The 19185-nt window shown below is 32.6% G+C and overlaps 1 protein-coding gene across 3 annotated transcripts in view; it reads right to left on the bottom strand.

Annotated features, from left to right (window-relative positions):
• LOC106478747 (TSC22 domain family protein 1-like) overlaps positions 1 to 18917 on the bottom strand; it is a 60018-nt gene extending 41101 nt beyond the window's left edge. The window contains exons 1-3 of one of the 3 annotated variants that reach the window (XM_013939306.2): positions 18794 to 18917; positions 10648 to 12157; positions 10062 to 10306 (exon numbers count right to left, since the gene is read on the bottom strand). In XM_013939306.2, the coding sequence (XP_013794760.2) occupies positions 10285 to 10306; positions 10648 to 12113 (1488 nt within the window). In that variant the 5' untranslated portion in view covers positions 12114 to 12157; positions 18794 to 18917 and the 3' untranslated portion in view covers positions 10062 to 10284. Of the gene's footprint in view, positions 1 to 10061; positions 10307 to 10647; positions 12158 to 12425; positions 12473 to 18793 lie in introns of those variants that run through there. The other 2 variants (XM_022382395.1, XM_022382396.1) reach the window with 2 other exon arrangements.
• Positions 18918 to 19185: the final 268 nt, after the last annotated feature.

Here is a 19185-nt window from a genome sequence, read left to right as displayed (position 1 = left end):
AGGGTGCGTCTTATATTCCGAAAAATACGGTAATTATTTTGTATTCCACGGGACAGTACAACAATACCTTAAATGACAAGAGCTAAGAGCACATACTACCTAACCAATCAGTCTATTTATATCTACTGCCTTATCAGAATATTTTACAAATCGTTAAACAAAATACATGGTATGTTTGAAGAAAGAAATACACAATTCGCTATGAAGAGGCGCTACAAACCCTACAAGAAATTATTAGTGATAGAAGTCCTTATTCACTACACCGACGATTTATATGACGCACTTTTACATAAACATCACGATTATATGCTATGTTGACAACAGGAAGTACTATGAAACATAGCGTTCGTACACTTAGTCAAATAATAACTCAGTCTTGCTTCATTTCACAAATTTAATACACTATCTTAAATTTCTACAAGTTTTCCAAACTTTCTACTGGACAACAAATGTTCAAATTAGTCCTTCAATAATACACGACGATTGATCTAATCGAAAATTTTTCTGATTTAATTATAAAAACAGTGATATATATTTTTAGTAACTAAAGAAAGGAAACTGGAATTTCGAAGACTGGAATATATTTTCTAACATATTAATACTGACCACAACATTAGATTATAATTTGTTTTATAGTCACAATAAAATCATATAAATATTACAGATGATATAAAACTTGAAACCAGCTGTTGAACATACATATTTTTACAAATTATTTTCACTACACAAAAAGATAAAAAAAGGCGTTTTGTAGCTTTACCACATGGATAATTATATAAAATGTTATTTTTCTAGCACTTCGTGTCTTGTTATTCTAATTATTTTCTTATTTGAAATGTATATAATATTTAAAACCACATTCTTGACTGTATTTTGTGCTGAATGATAAACTGAACAAAGTTTATTTCTGAAACAACTGGACAACAAATTTCCTGACAAAATATTATTCTGAATTATGAAGAAGTATCTCCAAATTTTTTACAACAGGAGTATATGAACGTGTGACCTGGGGTGATTTTACGATTTTCGATAGACTTCTAATATCCAACATACATTAAGTAAAAAGACAGATAAAATACTAAGTTCATAAACAAATTCAAACGGTATCTTAAAGAAAATTTCTAAAATAATCTTGGTTAAAAAAAATGGAAAAAATGTTTACGAATTGCCATTCTATTCTATAGGTCACGCGTAAATGTAGTAAAAATAAGTTTCAAACATCTGATAAGTCAACATACAGTCACCGAACCTACCATCATAAGAGGCATTTCTAGTAAGTCTGGCACGATGTAGGCCACTTATTTCATTAATATTCTGCATCTCATAAAACGCTTATCTAAAGATACGTGAACTGCCTTTCAAGGTTAAACGTTTTCGTAATCTTTCGAGAATACAACTAACCCCTATTAATGGTTGCCACTTTCGATGCTAACTTTAAGTTTTTTTTTGAAGCGTCATTTGGTAATTTTCGGTTGTTTCGTAAGAGCTCTCAAAAAAACCCTACAACTCTTGTAGAACTTTTAGATACTTAAACGTTAAGCAATTATCCCTTATTATCCCTAAATATATTCATATATATCATAATGGCCATGCAACTTTCAATCTCTTTACTGAGGCCATCCTATGTTGAGCCGATACGTTGCATGGGCGTATTTATATATGTATATGTTGTTTTCTTAGTGCAAAGTTGCAAATTGGCTATCTGCACTCTTTCCACGGAGGGAAATCGAATCCCGGATTTTAATGTTGTAAGCTGACCCACCGGAGTACTACACATGTATGTAGTCATATGTGCTAAACATCTCAAGTTGGAAACACTGAGATACGACGTTTTTGTGATTATTATCACGTATTAATGTGTAAGGTACCTTACATGACTTTAGAATATTCTCAGCAAAACGCAACGCAAAACACAGTTTTCCAGTTAGGACCATGGCTGAATTTAAAAATTACTTCCACGATTTTGGACATCCCAATTTATAAATGTATTGGGTGTACAAACACCGTTTATTCGGGTATCGAGTCAAACAGCATCTTGCATGTTAAATTAAAGCAATCTAGCGATCCATATTCTTTAAGTATGAAGAAGTTCTGAATTATCTGTTTGATAACGACCAAGAAAAATCTGATTTACTAGGAATGAGACATCCAAACAAACATGCATACATGTACGTTGTACGTGATTTTTAAACTCATTCAGACAATAAATAAGGGCATAAAGTTAACCAATTAAAGTACAATCAACCGGTGACTAAATGCAAAAGAATGTTTAAAAAAGACAAAGAAATAAAGGACTGGAATGAAGTCAAGACCATATAACATTATGCTGTAAAATAAAACTAATAATTTATAAACAAGGCAACCAGCGATTGAAACAAAGGTACTAGGACAAGTAAAACACGGCAACACAAGTACTCAAACATGTATGTCGTTCAGTAAAACTCCCTAACACCTAGGCTTAGTTCCAAGACAATATAGTGAACTAGTCTAACTGGTCCTAGTTTCATCAATTACCAGAAATGATTTTCAAATTTGTCATGATTCGAGTATACTTTACTTGATTAATCAACTTTGTTACTCGGAAAATTTATATCGCATATTTCTTAGCATCGTTGATGATGTCACTTTGGGACTTATCAGTTATACTGTTTTTCCCTATATTGCAGAATAGTTAAAATAAACACTTCATCTCTGTTAACTGATGCAGGTTGACTAAACTTGTTTCACTTATCGGGAATTATTTCATTTACGCTATATTACATCGTGCAAGATCGTTATGAAATAGTCATCACAAAACACTTTTCACACATTCCGAAATTCCAAGAACATAGTTAGATAAACATTTCCATATAATTGTTACCACGTGGTCATAAGAGGCTTACGAAAACATCATGATTCAGCTTATGCGAACTTCTGAGCATCATGCCTAGACAAGTTAGACGATATAACATATAAATCAAATATACACGTAGGAAATTTCAGTGGGTGTCATAAAATATGATCTTTCTACATGAGATTTTCCTCAGAATTTTTTTACAGAATAAATTAGTTGGAAGTAATAAATGTTTACTAAAAACGTCCTTTTCAAACCCCTACTCCTACCCTGGCATCTTAAGTTAAGGGTAGAGGCGCTCTCAGTCTTTACTATTAATATTAATCAATATTTAATTAAAATTACCAATTTGGGGGGGGGGGTATTTACTGTGGAACGCAAAACTAAACGTCTCATAAGCTATAATCTTATTAAACCGCTAAAGGACTACTAAATATCATTTACTTATAATAAATAGAAAAATGAGAATGAATTGATGATAAGGTTCAGCAACGAACATTTAAACTAAGTCGCATAGTTCTAAAAACCTTGACCAAGATACATTTGTTTAACCATAATAATTGTATAAATTAGGCTAATACATTTCAATTTTGACGGTGATGTTAAAACATTTTATACTGAGAAACGCCACCTTTCTAGACATATCCTGTTCCTTCAAGAATTACCTTGCATTTACTAGATATGTGTTAGTCTTGTATATATATAAGACGTTCACAACGTGACGGGACAACAGAGGTATTGAGTAATTGAAATGCAGTCAGAGTGTGTGTAATTGAATGAGTATTGTTGAAGTTGAGCACGTGAGAAGTTAGTTGTTATAGCGCGGCTGTTGAAATTAAGTGTATCGCAAAGTTATATTCAGAAAGAGTAAACCAGTTTTATTTAAGAAAGTACTTGTGTCGCTAAAGTTTCGTCGGAACGAAGTTACGGAAAATTAACTAACGAACGGAGACGTAACAATACTTATATAAAACAAAAATGAAACTTTTGTAACTGGATAAGATCTGTTAAGACAGTAGTGAACACACTACAACAACGACAATAAAAACTGTTTCAAATTCAATATAACGTTAGCTTTTCACCATCGTAAATAGAATAACACATAAAATGTAAAATTTTGTCCATAACAGAGAATGAATACAAGTCAAGTTTCAGAAAACTTGAAGGCGTGGAACTATTGTGAGTCAGTTGAAATAACAATGTTCTTCTAGTCAGTCTACTGACCATTTATCATCTTGTACATCGTGATCTTCAAGAAACACTCCGTTATCTGTATATCTGAACTATCACCCCAGCGCAACACAACAAAATTAATATTCAAGCGCAGAACGCAACAGCGAAATGATTATCAACTATCGGATAGATTTCACAAAAGAAATTCGATTGATGTAGGCATGACGTTAAATATTTTAATACCAAATTTTCTTAACCTCAGTCTTGTAACCAATTTTCAATATTTGAATATTTACGAAATTTTAACTGCTATAATACGCACCAACTTACGCTTTAGTTGAATTCTTTTTGATAGAATTCCACTTCTCAAGGAAATCTAGGTTAAGGTAAAAATACAAAAACGAATACTGAATACTTATATTGCCAAACTTACATATGTAAAACTTAATAATATCTCTCTCTCCTTTTGATGTACAAAATAAGATAAACATAATGATTATAAAACTGTAAAAATTCCATACCCATTTCTTGTATTAGATACGCAGGGTCGATGGCGCCAGTACCTATAGTAATCAGGGTCCATATTTGGTAACACGTGCAGAGTAGTAAGCCTCCGAGAAGAAGAACTGATACAAAGTACAAGATGTTGAAACTTTCGTTCATGCAGACTTTGTCGTGTAGCTTATTACCAGATTATTTATATGGTTACTTTGTACCGACAGTAACCAACTCGACATCTCTTTGTGAAACATAAAACAAACACTGTTTGTAAGATGCCAGCTGGACGGATGATGCAAACAATATTTACATATAGACAAACTTTGTGGCCTCTATCTTGTTCTTATATACTGAAAATGAGTAATAATGTACGGCCTATGCATGGACACAGCACCAAGACACCGTAGTACAGGACGGGCCCATTCTGTCACTATCAGATATCCAGACAGAGTTAAATAAGTAAACAACCAAGGCCACCCTACTAGGGCTAATGGCGAAAACATATATAGTTCACGGCCACTAAAAACATCATCAACGTCAGCGTTTTCTCTCAGTTCCACAACATAAACGGCCTTAACCTGTAAAACGTCTATTTACTACAACGTATACGAAATTAAATTACAGACTTCCCCGAGATAAATCATTCTATGAATCTGCATGTGAATTGTCACTTCCCATGCTTGGAACAAGTTTCGAAGCTTTTTAAGTTAAATAATAAATGAAGCTGAATATACAATAAAACGATACACATAACTCTGCTGCTAGGTGTACTGATATCTGCCACGTGACTTCAAACAATGACCTATGTACTGAAAACCGTTATTAATTAAGAAAACATAACTGAGCTTAATGAAGGGTTCAGTTATAGAAAACAAACAAGTACACAAGTTGACGCTGATAGAAAATGTGAAGTCCAATAATGAATAATTAACACATCAAAGTGGAAAAGTTAAGACGAGTTTCCATTCATTTCCCCTAGTTGTGAATAACTTCTACGTTACGGTTTTATCACACAACTATTGTGTAAGGATAGGAAATATATCAAATAATTTCTATCAACAATCAGAAGACACAATGGGCTATTATTGTGGAAAGATAATAGGAAAATAACCCCCAGTCTTTGGCAGCAGATTAATTAACCTATATTCACATATCTATGTAAAATAAAGTTTCACAGTAACAGTTATACAAAAAATAACAACTATTTACATATTTTCCAGCAAACAGTGTTGGTGGTTTAAAGAAATCAATGAGACTTTATATATCGCTTTTTTGTATTACACTCATACTAACAACAAGTGAGTGACTACTTGGGCTTTCTTTTCAGCCCTTGCTTTGCTATAAAACTAACAATGCAGTATGTACAGTTTATTGGGTTAAAGAATGTTTTGAAATATTTGCATGTAAAAGTTGTTAATAAGTTAGAATGCCTGTTTCAGAAACAATGGTTGTTCTAATCTATACTAATAAGATCAACATCGCATCTTGACATCTCAGAACAAGCATGCAGCACGTAAAGTAATAGGAAGCAACCACCAGAACCCACCAACCCCCCTGCTGTTTTGCCCCCATTGCACCAGACATTTTCAAGCTAGGATCGGGCTAATCAGTCACCCCCCCCCCCGAACACACAAAATCAATGGATGATGAGAAAGATGGTCCTCTTCAATCATGAAGGGCGAACCACATATATAAATATTAATACAGTACACAAGTAACCACAGTAACTAAGTTTGTCTTTGCCACACTGGCTAGCTACGGTATTTTTCTGAATATAAGACGCACCCTTATTTTGAAGACAAAGTTTTTTGGGAAAAAAAGCTACAGTCGCATTTGAAAGATTTTTATTGAACAAAAATTCAATTTGACACTTTAAAAATGAGTATATATTGTTTTAAACACAAAAGAGCTCAAAACATCAAAATAAGAAAATACCGTAAATCAAAAAATTGTTTACTGTTATTTAGTTTGGTTCAAAACCTACAAAATCTTCATTCCTTTCACTGTAATTTATTTTTTTATTATTTAGGGAGCATTATAAATAGTTATGTTTTAAAAGAAAAAAAAAACTACTACTGTTATAAATAACACATTCAATTGAACTAAACTATGCAGGCCTATTTAAATATATTTACACATGGCTTATGTATATCGTTTCTATACATATATATTATTCATACCTTTGGTGTAAGCAGATTTTGACATCAAATTTTGGGGTAAAAAGTGCGTCTTATACACCGAAAAATACGGTAATTAAAACGTTGTGTGTTTTATCATTGCACAACATGGCTTATTAATATTATTAAATATAACTTATTTTTCAGATTTAAAGCAAAAGCAGTTGATAGTATCCTCAAGGTACTTGTGTGTTTGAATGGTGAACATTTCATGAAACTTTATAGAAAGGAAAAATTGACAAACATTTGTAGTTGACAAATGCTATAACAGATGTGAATATTTGTTTGAAAGGTTTGGAATTCTCAGGAAGTTGTAAATGATATAACAACTGGTTTAAATACTCATGTAGAAGGGTCAAGATCATTAAGAGGTGAAATTATGAATATTAACCGTTGTTTGGAAGTGTAATGGCATTAGTTTTATGCTTCTTATTCACATTGCTAATCCTTATTATACTTGCAAATATTTTGTTTAATATATGTTGCTGACACTCTCTGGAGAGTACTTAACTAAAATGCCTTCCAAAGTCACAAAGAAAATGCAATCATACTCAAACAGATCTGAAATTATGTTAAATTAAAAAACTGACCTCATTCCTTTGGTTATTATTGTATCCTATTGGGTAAAAGAATTAGGTATTTATTTTTTGATATAAAACCAACTTTCCAATTCAAAAGAGATTCATAGGGTCAATCATATATTATATATTTTTATGACACTTTGCTGCAGACACATCTTCACAAAGTTCCTATGCAAGTGGAAATTATTTAGGTGTAATAATCCACGTTTCAAATTTACAAGCAATTTTAAAAGAGTTTTTGAGTTCTTTCTGTATATACAGATAGTACAGTGTACGTGAAAGGATAAAATAGTTCCTGACCTTCCTTTACTTTAAGCTTGTCTTAATTTTCTAAGATCCTATTCTAAACATCTTTGTTTAGCCAATATTTCAGTGAAATGCACCTTTGTTAATATGTACATATCATGAAAGTGAAATAATTATCAATATGAAACTTACTTTTTAAAGGCTATAATGAAAAGTTCTGTATGCTTTGAAGATGACCACAAACTGTAGTAACAACCCCTAAAATTTTATATTTTACATATACAGGTATATTGTAAGGTCGATTTACATACTGTTTTTGATAGAACTACAATTATCAGTATGAGCAAACATGTAACAGATGTAGTTTGAGAAGATCTAGCAGTTTGATTAGTATAATGAAGAGTACGAAAATAAACTGCTAGCAGCAGAAGACGAGGATATCCAACGGATGGCCTAGGGAACAGTGGTCAGAAAAGCTTTTGTAGTTTGCCCCTTATTGATAATTAAGACTATTTATTAATAATTTTAATTACCACTGTAGAATTTTAGCACCTCTTCTAGTAGAGAGGTTCAACGAACTTTAGCCTGATACCCACGTATGGTACATTATAAGATTGTTCAACTAAAGGGAAAGTATTTTGGATATGGGGTTACAAAAAGAAATGAATGATGTCTATAATGGACAAAACTCCAAAGAAAAAATTTGTCACATGAAGTTTTGTTGACAATTTTGCTGCAAATGTTTTTCATTCCATTTTTAATACCTTTTGAAACAACGAGGAAGCTTAAATCTCTTAAAATGTTATTGAAAATAAACCAAATGCAAATAAAATATCTGTCAGATGACAATTTAAAATTTGTGTACACTAGAATGTATGGATAAATCTGTGAATACTAGTAAAAAGAAAAGTATTAATAGACAAATATTAGTTTTAATAATAATAAAAAATCTATATTCATGATTAAACGAAACTCACTACTATGACACTATACCAAGGTCCATGTTTTGATAGTTTATAATTGGTTTGTCATTCATACTTACCACTTAAGAAACATAAAAAATGTCAATATTTAAAACTCAATATATTTACAGTTACTGAGCATAACATTCACAAAATTGCACTAAATTCAAAATCCAGCCAAACATGAATTACTGAAGAATTTTATAAGTGTTAACGGGGCAACATGATATAGATCAAAGCACCCTATAGTCATAAATTATGGAATTAATACAACATGTGCATAATGGCTAAAATAAGACCTTCATAAATCACCAAATAAAAACCCTTTTGTCTGGTGGTAAACCTTGAAGGCAATATTACTGATTATAAACAATCGTGAAGTTGAAAAATAGCATTTGACAAGTTAATGATGAGATTTTATCATGTGGTTTAAAAACCTATTTAATTTTGATCAGTTTTGCCTGTCTTACATTCTTATTTGTGATAATTTATATTGGTCATGTGTAATTTAATATAAATATTGGATTTCAAGATTTAAGTAACAAAAGGTAATGTGTTAATCACCTATAAAATGTTGGTGACAAGTTTGTTCTATAAAATGCTTGAGGTAAAATATATATAGTATGCTAACATTACACAGCCAAATCACGTACCTGTACAATACATTTTATACACAAGTACTTTTGTTCTAAATCTTAATAAATAACATCTGTAACTCATACATATCTATAGTATCTGACTTGTTTTATATATTTTTTGAACTTGCAGTATTCTAGTTGTTACGACAGCGGAAGTCATGCAATGCTGGGAGCATGTGCGCTGGAGTTTCTCGAAGGATCGTGAATTTTCCTGGCAACTCTAGTTTGTTCCAGGCACCCTCTTTTTTAGTATATAAGCCCAGCAAAAAAAAAGAGACAGAATTGCATAGATAGATAGATATAGATAATTGAGTCAAGCGAACAGTAGGCACCGTAAGTAAACTGTGTGAATCGCTGTGAATTATAGCATGTGTTTATAAAAGTAGTCAAGTTAAAGTGACTGTGGAAATTCTGTGTATTACAAAGTTGTATCGAGAAAGAATAAACTAGTTTTATTTAAGAAAGGACTTGTATCGCTGAAGTTCCTCGGAAAGAGTTTATACCGGAAATTAACAAACAAGCAGATACGCAACATAGTAAATATGCAAATACTGTGAACTAAGCTAGACTGTTGTTGATATTAAGCCTGTGACTAATCTCTGTATCGACCACTAATATTGATCTGATCTAAAGAATTCCCCAATGTTTTTCTGATGTGATTTTTAAGAAGATCAGATTGGTAAGTTTATTTACCTATGAAAATATGCAATACATTCAGGTGCCTTTCCAATAGAGAGAGAGAATGTAATGTATCTCAAAATGAGGTCAATCACAAAAAAGTGAAAAGAAATATTAGTGACTTTCAGTTCAGGTCATGTCCCAATATATATTAACTGTTTCTTAATTTCTTTTTACAAAGATAAACGTATTTTCAACCTAGTTTTATTTGTCACAAAATATCCTAGTATACTAGTTTTTGTTGCGGGGAGGTTTGTTATATGGTTTACATCAGTGAAAAAAAATTCCAAGTGGACATGATTTACAGCATTTTGCAGTTGACTTAAGGTACTTGGGTCAACATTCCACTTTTTGTCCTTTTTGTAGTCAGATGCATGCCACTGCTATATATATACATTAGGGACATCTGGACATGAGGAACACACAAATGCAGACTGTCTAAATCCAATCCAGATATCATCCGATCTTGGGTGCATTCGCACCAATCCAATATTTCACTCAGGTCACAGGCTTAGTTGCACTGTAATTTCATGTAAAGCAATTACCATAAAAGTTCTCTTGTTTTACACAAAAATGAATGAGCTAAATGAGTACAGAAAGTGTGAATCTGTCTGAAGACTAACTCAAACAATTTTGAAGCTGAGAATATAAAATCCCAAAAATTATGTAAAAGTGTATTTACTGAAATACAAACACTGTAAAATAGGTCAGCTCTATGGTTTACAAATTTTTCACCGTGTTTGAAAAAACAGAAACTAGTATACATACTTTAATTATATGTAAAAATGATCTGCACCAATAAATTCATGGAAGGAGGCAAAAGAAAAAAAAATATCTTAAAAAGCCAAACAGAAAACAAACCTTTCTCTTTCTTCATCTTCAACAGTAGGCATTACACCAAGTGCTTCTGGTAGAACTTCTGATAGAGGAGCAGACGCACTAGAGCCTGTTCCTGACACACTCGGTCTGCTGTACGTTGTGGTCATTCTAAGTGTGTCTACAGTTGAAGTTACTTTGTTCTGGCTAGTAAATGTATATCTAGTCTGTTGATCTTGGGAATCGAGATTCTGAGAATCTGAAGAGTTTGGAATAATGTTCTTGGACCCCTGATGTAACTGGATTGATATTCCCTGTTCAGCAAGTTCACATATTTGGGTCTGAGGAACTTTTCCTACTAGCATTTCATTCTCTGGAAAATCTTGGATGAGTTTAGATGTGACAGGATCTTGTGAAAGTAGTGATTTAGAGATGGGAACTGCTTGAATATGTTCTAAAGTATCTGAAACTGGGGACTGCTGAGGACAATCATTTACCACTGTTTGCATAGTCTGGATACCTAGTGTTTGAATCATACTGACTGGAGTTGACTCTGTTGTGTCACAAACTGGAAGAATGATACTGCATGAAGGTTGAGAATTCTGGTGAGTATCCAGTGTTACAGAAAAACCTTCAGAAGCTGTCACTGGATATGTTTGACTTAAATACATGTGAGCAATGTCACTTGAATTACTAACTACATGACTATTAGATGCATTTGTTAATCCATTGATAGTGGTTTTCAATGAACTATTGCTTTGTTCAGTAGACATCTCATTTTTCATTGCCTCTTGCTGAATGACTGGTGGATCAGTAAAGTCAGTGCATATCCACCGACCTCTTTTAAAAGGTTCACTACTAACTAGCTTCACAACCTTGAACCGATTTTGCCATTGGTAAGAACAAGAGGCCATAGGCACTTCCTCAGTGACATCAGATGAGTTACGTGTTGGTGTCAATGACAGAACCTGCTGATTTCTTTCTGGTTGTATGATAGTTTTTGCAAACCTTGAAGAATCTATGGTAGAGGTTACTGTTATTTCTGAACTAACAATATTTGGGAAAGGAGTCAACTCCAGAGATTCACACTTAATTGGAATGGAGGATGTAGAAAGGAAAGGTAATTCTGTAATATTACTATTTGTGGTGCTAGTACTGATGCTACTAATATCACCTGTTGTATCCTCAGAGGACTGGTCATTATCAACATCCATCTTTTTTGAGCAATTAAATGTTTCTGAATTCAACTCATCAAAATCTTCTGCACTATCTTCTTCAGGATCATTGTTTATCCTTGCTCCCTGAACTGTCACACTTGTTATTTGGAATGATGGTTTCTTCTTATGTTCTTGATGTTCTTCTAAAGCTACAGTTCCATTAAATTCTAGGTTAGCATTCGCCCTGTTCAGGTTATAACACAAATTTGATTCCATAGATGAGACAGGAAAAGCAAATGAGATGTTTGCAAGTTCTGAATGTCTCTTATCACTGCTTATGAAATTATTAGCCATAAGATTTCACATGCTGACCTGCTTTTCAAGCAAAAATTTCAAACCTTAAAAAGAAAGAAAAACAAATTAGGTTCTGTAATCTGCAAATACATGAAGTCTATAATGAAACACTCAATAAGACATTAAAGTATAGATGAAAGTTTCAATTCTTCAGCAGTTCAAATTTTTAGTAACAAAAAATATAATTCAAAACAGACAGACTTATCTTTGAAATATGAAAAGCTTTTCCCTATTGATGTTTTAATTGTGTTAAAAACATATTACTAAAGTTCTGAATGCCTCTAACAGCTTGCAAGGTATGTATCAACTTACCCATAGTTATCTGCTCTCCCATGAATGATTGAGCTTGTGTCAAGATGATGTATATAAGCTCTACTTTTTCATGATAATTCAGATTTTCTTGTTGACAGTTATGCTGTTAACTTTACTACAACAAATTTAGAAGGCAATATTAATTCTGATGCAAATATTTCCAACAATATTGGAACTGATAAAAAAATTTTTGGAGGCCTTACTCACACAATCTGATTTTAGGATGGGTGATCTTATGGCTGCACTTTCAGTCTTTATTAATCAATGTACTTGGACTATTAATGCCAAATTGTCTGTTAGTGTGCCTGGCAGGCTTCACAATAATATGGGTGTTCAACATGTGTAGCATTCAACATTTTCTCAAGATTTTGAACAAGACCAATTTTTTGTTCAGGCCTATTCACCTTCAATTTCTACAGAGCAGGATTATCTGCTAGCTCTGATCCTGAAGAAACTCCTGCTGGCCTTACTTCAGTTCAGTGTTTACTCTATTATCATCCTATTCCTGCTTTATTCTTTTCCTTCTGATCCTGTTTGTTTACAAGTTTTGGATCAGGAAATCTAAGGTCTTTCAAAAGAAGAAACAGAAATTGTTTATTATTCTTCTCCAAGTTGTTACTCCCATTTCTTCATTGTTTGAAGGAAATGGAAGATTGGAGACCTGTCTCAACTCAAGTTTTACCTGGATACACCACATTTCACCTTGGATAACTACAAAATCTCTTTTTGAATAGAGTTGTTTAAACATTTGTTTAACAACAAGTAAAAGCTTGGATTGGTCTATTCCTTCATTGGGGGTGTGTCTGTGAGCCAAACTAGTTTCAGAGAATTCCAATCCTCATCAGTGACCCTGGACACTACCACGAGTGAAATATCAGACCAAACCAAGCCTTTATAGTAGTGAGGTATCGAAAATCAAAATGGTGTATTTAAGTGTTTTACACTCACAAAAAAGAAACCTAGCATTTCAAAACATCTCTTTTCATTACTCTTCCTTTTGACCTTCATCTTTTCAAAGATGCTTATATGAAGAATTGGGGTGTTATGCTGAGAATCAACATCGGTCTGGTTACATCAATCTGGTTTTTGGATTCTTTAAGAAGCAACAGCTCATCAATGTGTTAGAACTTTGAGCTGTTCAACATGTCTGTCTGTCTGTCTCAAGCTACCTTCCCTTCTTCACCACCATTTTTGTTAATTCACACAAAAAAAAACTAATTTGGTAGCTTACACCAACAATCACAGAAGTACCTGTTCATGCAGCCTTTGTTTTGTTTAGTTTTTCTACTTCATTGGCTTCATTCTCAGCATGAGCTTGTCATAATCTTGATGTGATGAATATTTTATCCAACTTTCTTTCTCAAGGTCATCACTTCCTTTCCACATACTAGGCCCTTCATCCTTTTTCAGATTTGTGAATATCTGGGTGATTTGATGATCGATGTCTTCACTACATTGACTAAACATCTTCCACTGACTCCATTGGTCTCAAGTTTCCAGATCCAAATTCACTGGCAGTGGATGTCCTGAGTCAATCTAGGGAGAACCTTTTCCTTTACGCATACTCTCCAATCCACCATTTCCCTCAGGTCCTGGTCACAATGAGTTTCTTGATGTGCCAGGTTCTCCTCCATTGCTCCATTTTGGTCTGATCAACCATGGTTTCCTCCCATTATGTCAACTTTCACATGAGGACTTGACCCATTATAACCATGGGATCCTTATCTAAGCCAACCTCAAACATCTGTTTTTCACAATCAAGTTCAATGTCTACAACTTCACAACTTGTATGGTACTTTCCTTTGGTTGCTCAAACGTTAGACCATTCTTGCAGAAGCTTTTCTCTGGCTGTTTATCAATCTTGTTGGGCAATCTTCTAGAGTTAGTGCATTATACAGTAGAGCAGGGTGATTAACTTGATTAATTAATTACTTTTATGCACTGATTATGTAGATTAGTGTAATGTAAAATAAAAGTTATTCAAATTAAATCAATTAATGTCCATAAAAATAATGAACTAACTGATATTAGTGTTTCTGATTATTTCAACTATCTAAGAAACTGAAATATTTCTACTATCATTTCTCATTATTTTTCATTTCCTTATTATCAATTGCAATAACATTTCTTTGTTTTAAGTCTCAGGCGTTACTTTTTGATTCCCAGTAATTGTGAAAACTCCTAAATTTTTCCATGTGCTTTAATTTTTCATCAGTTCGCCACATCCCAAAAAAATTATTCATCAAGAGTTAGCTTGATAATTCAATTCTAGCATTATATATAATGTGTGTATTCAACAGATACAAGGAATTTAACTTTCACAGTAGTCCTCCCCATTTTTATACTCAATGTTCTAGCATCATTAATGGTGTTTCATGTTTGTGAGGCACTAATAAATAAATGTAGAACAAAAAATATCTCACTTTAATTGTCACTGTCTCAAAAACCTTGAATTTGTTTATTAAACACACAAACTAAAACTGGGAATAATGTCACTGCTTTGTTAGCTTTTGTCTATATAAACAGCAAGTGTATTATATGTGTATGCTCCTTCTATGGCAATCTACTTGAGCAGTAGCTGCTTTCTATCACTCCTGTCATTTGGAACACTACATTCAGCCTGACAACATTTCAAGTTATGTGGACAACCTCAGAATTATATATATATACACAAGTTCTTTGGCTCAAAATACAAAATTTGTATTAATAGGTTTTTATGCCTAAAGGAGTTGCAAAAAAGAAAATAAAGGCTAATGTATATATTGAAACTTAACTTTTGTTGTCTAGCAAGGTGATGCTAGAAATCATTTAAAAAGGCAATTGGAATGTTAAAAAAATTTGATAAATAACACTCAGCAAGATATTAGAAATATATTTCCTGCCTAAGTGACTTTTTTAGATTAACTTTTTTTCTATACAGTTTCATTTGAAAGAACTTGCTTCTTGTATGAGAAGATCACTGTTGTAATAGTTAAAGAGAAAAGTTAAGGTGTGACTACTGTAAAACAAAATCTTGTGGATTTTAATACTATTCTGTTAGAATAATCTCAATGCTTCTTGAACATGAGACATAACTCACCTAGGGTAAAAGGGGGCCCAGAGAGTATAAATACAGACTCATATAAGGGGGTAGATGACCAGCATTAAATTGTGTGCAAGATGCCAAATATCTTGAATTAAAAGAGAGAGATTACATGCTGAGCTACACAGAAGGTGAGACCATCTGGCAGTACTTGAGCTTGACAACACAAAATCTTAAAACATTCAGGTTGGCACCCACTTGATAGCATGTTTGCAGAATAACAACACTTATTAAGGAAAAGGAAAATGATCACTAGAGCCCACTTTATGACTTGACATACTTAAGATTTTAAGAATATGCAAAACAGAATATTAATAAGAGTGGAGGTTGAAAGGAAAGATAAGTAAGAAGTGATACTGTTGCCATCTGCTAGATTATCCAAGGGATTGATAGAATAAAGGCTTCTAATCTCTTTGTGCTGAATTATGAAAGCAAAACAATGAGAGGTGACAAGTTTATGATCTGGAAAAAAATATTTTTCTAATACAGTAAGAGGGTAATTAACTTATGGAATGAGTTACCATCAATAATAGTGAAGGCCAGCATCTTACAAGAGCTTAAGGGGGATATTGATAATTTCCTGAAAAAAAAAGGTGTGTCTAGTTTTTAACTTTTCCTTGAGAGGATGAGTGTGCAGGGACATTCTAGAAGAAATAAATGATCTGGATAGTTCTGGGTGACCACTGCATTTACACAATTTTTAATTTAAGAATTGAAAAGATACTGAAATCCTGTACAGAAATAGTGAAGCTTCAAAGAAATGTATAAGTATAGTCCAATTTCTACAAAAATACAATGAAATGTTAAATGGAACTATGAAAAAGGCCATCTAAGTCACCCTCATATAATAAAAAACAACCCAACATAAGAATAACTCATCAACTTCATGCATCTATCGAACAAAATTTTGAAACAATTCATACTGCTGTAATTGCTATTCTACAAATTTTATACCAAATTTGTATGTAGGCATTCAAAGCTTAAATACATTATCCCTATGCATTTCTAACCTTTTCATTCCACCACTCAAGCAGACCATCAAAAACTGTTCAAACCCCAAATGTTATAAACACCTGAATCGAAACTCTTAATTCTCTCCTCACAGCTTAAATTATTAAAATCAATATCATTATCACAGCCTGTCTCTGCAAGTTTTTCAACAAGTTGACAGTCTTAATCGAGTAGCAGACCAAAACTATACATAGTATCTTTATACTTTAATTTTCTACAAGGCTCTAAATTCAAAATTCTAATGAACAAAACAATTAACTACAGCTACTTTTATTACTACAGCTAAATATGAATACAAACTTCTATGTAAAACTAAAGTGAGAAAAAACAATCTTTACACTCCAGATAATTATACAAGACCTTTTATTTTAACCAACATTTTGCCTTTGCAGCTTCTTCAAAGCTAGTACATAAAACTATTTGATATTACAATATTCTTCAAATTATAAAATTGCTTGTGATGTTCTATTCCATGAGCTTCTTTTATGTACTAACCCTGAAGAAGCTGCAAAGACAAAAGTTGGTTGAAATAAAAGTTTTCTTCTTATTATTATCATCTGGGGTATAAAGGTTATTTTTTTCTAATTTTATCATCAAAATGTGTAAATCCCTCCAGTATGCCCTACAAATCTTGAAAGACATGTAAAAGTAAAGAAGAGTGTATAATAAACTGTCAATCACATTAGACTTGCTATACCTAATACTAATGAGGTTGTGTCTAAAATCTGGGTTCTTCAGGGTGCATGGGATGATTTAAGGTTTTATTAACAATCAACATTATGCAGTTGCACCTTATTATAAGTTATAAAGTAATTCTGAGATACAAAGCACGAGTTGGAGGCTTACTTGTACTCGTAAATAAAAACCTGTCAATATGGCTGGCTGAACATTATGGGAAAAATCTATCCAAAATGCTAAATTTATATCCAGTATGTTACAGTCTTAAATACTGAAAAGTTTAATTCATCATTCAGTCTTGGCTTAGGTTTTGTTTTCTTTCATTTCTAGGTAAAATTTCAGTTATGCCCTCTTTATATTGTTTTGTAACTCCAATTTCACCTGATGACTTTCAAATTCTCTTGTAGTGAGCAGAAACTAAGGACAGAAAGAAAGCTATCCTAATAAAGAATCTAAAAACTTTTTCCTACCATAACATTCTGCCTTAAAATCTATTCTGAGCACAGAACTGAAGACTGTTTATTATATTTTATCAAGCCTATGTTTATTATTCTATTTTAAAATTTCCTTGATTTTACAAAAATTCATCAGAGCCAGCTGGAAACTTGGACTTAGACAACAAGACTATACATTAGAATAATGAGGGTTAAATGTTTTATCTGTGTGCATGTGTAATATAATAATTATTAGAAACAAGACTGTTATTTTCTTACAAATAAATAAAAAAATGCTGCTATAAAGACATAAAACTAAAAAAACTACATAAATGGTTAGAACCAACGACTTGTGTGAAGTTAAAAAGTAAAATATTTTAGCCAAATCACTTTCTGTGTTTGGTCAAAATTATGATAATTTTCTTTCTAGGTGTAAGTTATTTGACCAACATGTTGGGCGTTTTCTCCCCTCTTATTGATTTAATTTTTTTGGGGGGGAATTTGATAACTGTTATTACATTATATGTAGTAATGATAAAAATGTTTTTGACTTTCACAGTATTTATTTTGATTATGCTGTATTGATTATTATTATTAATTACTCTCATAAAAAGTTATTTTGAATGTTAGAATATTTTCTCAGTGTACTGAATTAACATACATTATATTTCATCAGGGCTGTCAACTTCTGATGATGTTAAAATAAGGCGACTGTTGAGTGACATAGCCCAGTAGAATGTTCACGCATACATGGATTAATGAAATTCACACTAAATCACAGTTAATAACAAGATGCATCTTTAATCTAATGGGTGAAATGCAACGATGCAGCATTAGCTTTCTCAAATGAGATTAAAGGAGCGTTAAATTAATTGTTAAAAGCACACAAACACACTCACGTGATACTGATCATGCAATAATGTCTGGTGGCTGCACGTTATGCAAAGGGGCTTTTTTTAATGTGCTTTTCCCTGGCTAAATTTCGTTGTCTGGCACTGGCAGGTAATTTTCTGGTGTTTTGCTGATGATTGGACAAGGAGGGTATAAACTATAATATTATTATTACTCAGTTTACTGTCATTATCAACAACATGAAGATACGGGTTTAGATTTCTCGTTTTCTGATCACGACTTTTTAACGTTAAACAAAAAATGCAACCTACCTTTCAAGTTTCAGCAGATTATACATACAATTTTATTTTCAAAGTTGAACTATAAAAAACTATAACCCCCATTTCCCTATATTGTGCAACAACCTCACTATATTCAGCTTTTTCCTTACGAGTATCACACTTCCCATGCAAAATACGTTTAGTATATCTGATGGTATTGACACTCTTACAGCGACCCCTGTTAGACAGTGGTTTTAGTATAATAAAATCCCCTATTTCAAACACGGTTCGTGTGGTCAGATAAAAAATTCTGGTTAATGCATGTAAGAAAACAAAACAAAAGATAGAGAGAATTATATTCGATATAACTTTACATGAGCTCCACATGAGTAACGCTGTTGTTGTATGGTTGTATGTTATATTTTAATACTAGAAATAAACGA

This window comes from Limulus polyphemus, unplaced genomic scaffold (genome assembly GCF_000517525.1).
Source record: "Limulus polyphemus unplaced genomic scaffold, Limulus_polyphemus-2.1.2 Scaffold246, whole genome shotgun sequence".
Lineage (NCBI taxonomy): Eukaryota > Metazoa > Arthropoda > Merostomata > Xiphosura > Limulidae > Limulus > Limulus polyphemus.
Note: the sequence above shows the minus strand (reverse complement) of the source record. Positions and strands in the feature narration are given on the sequence as shown.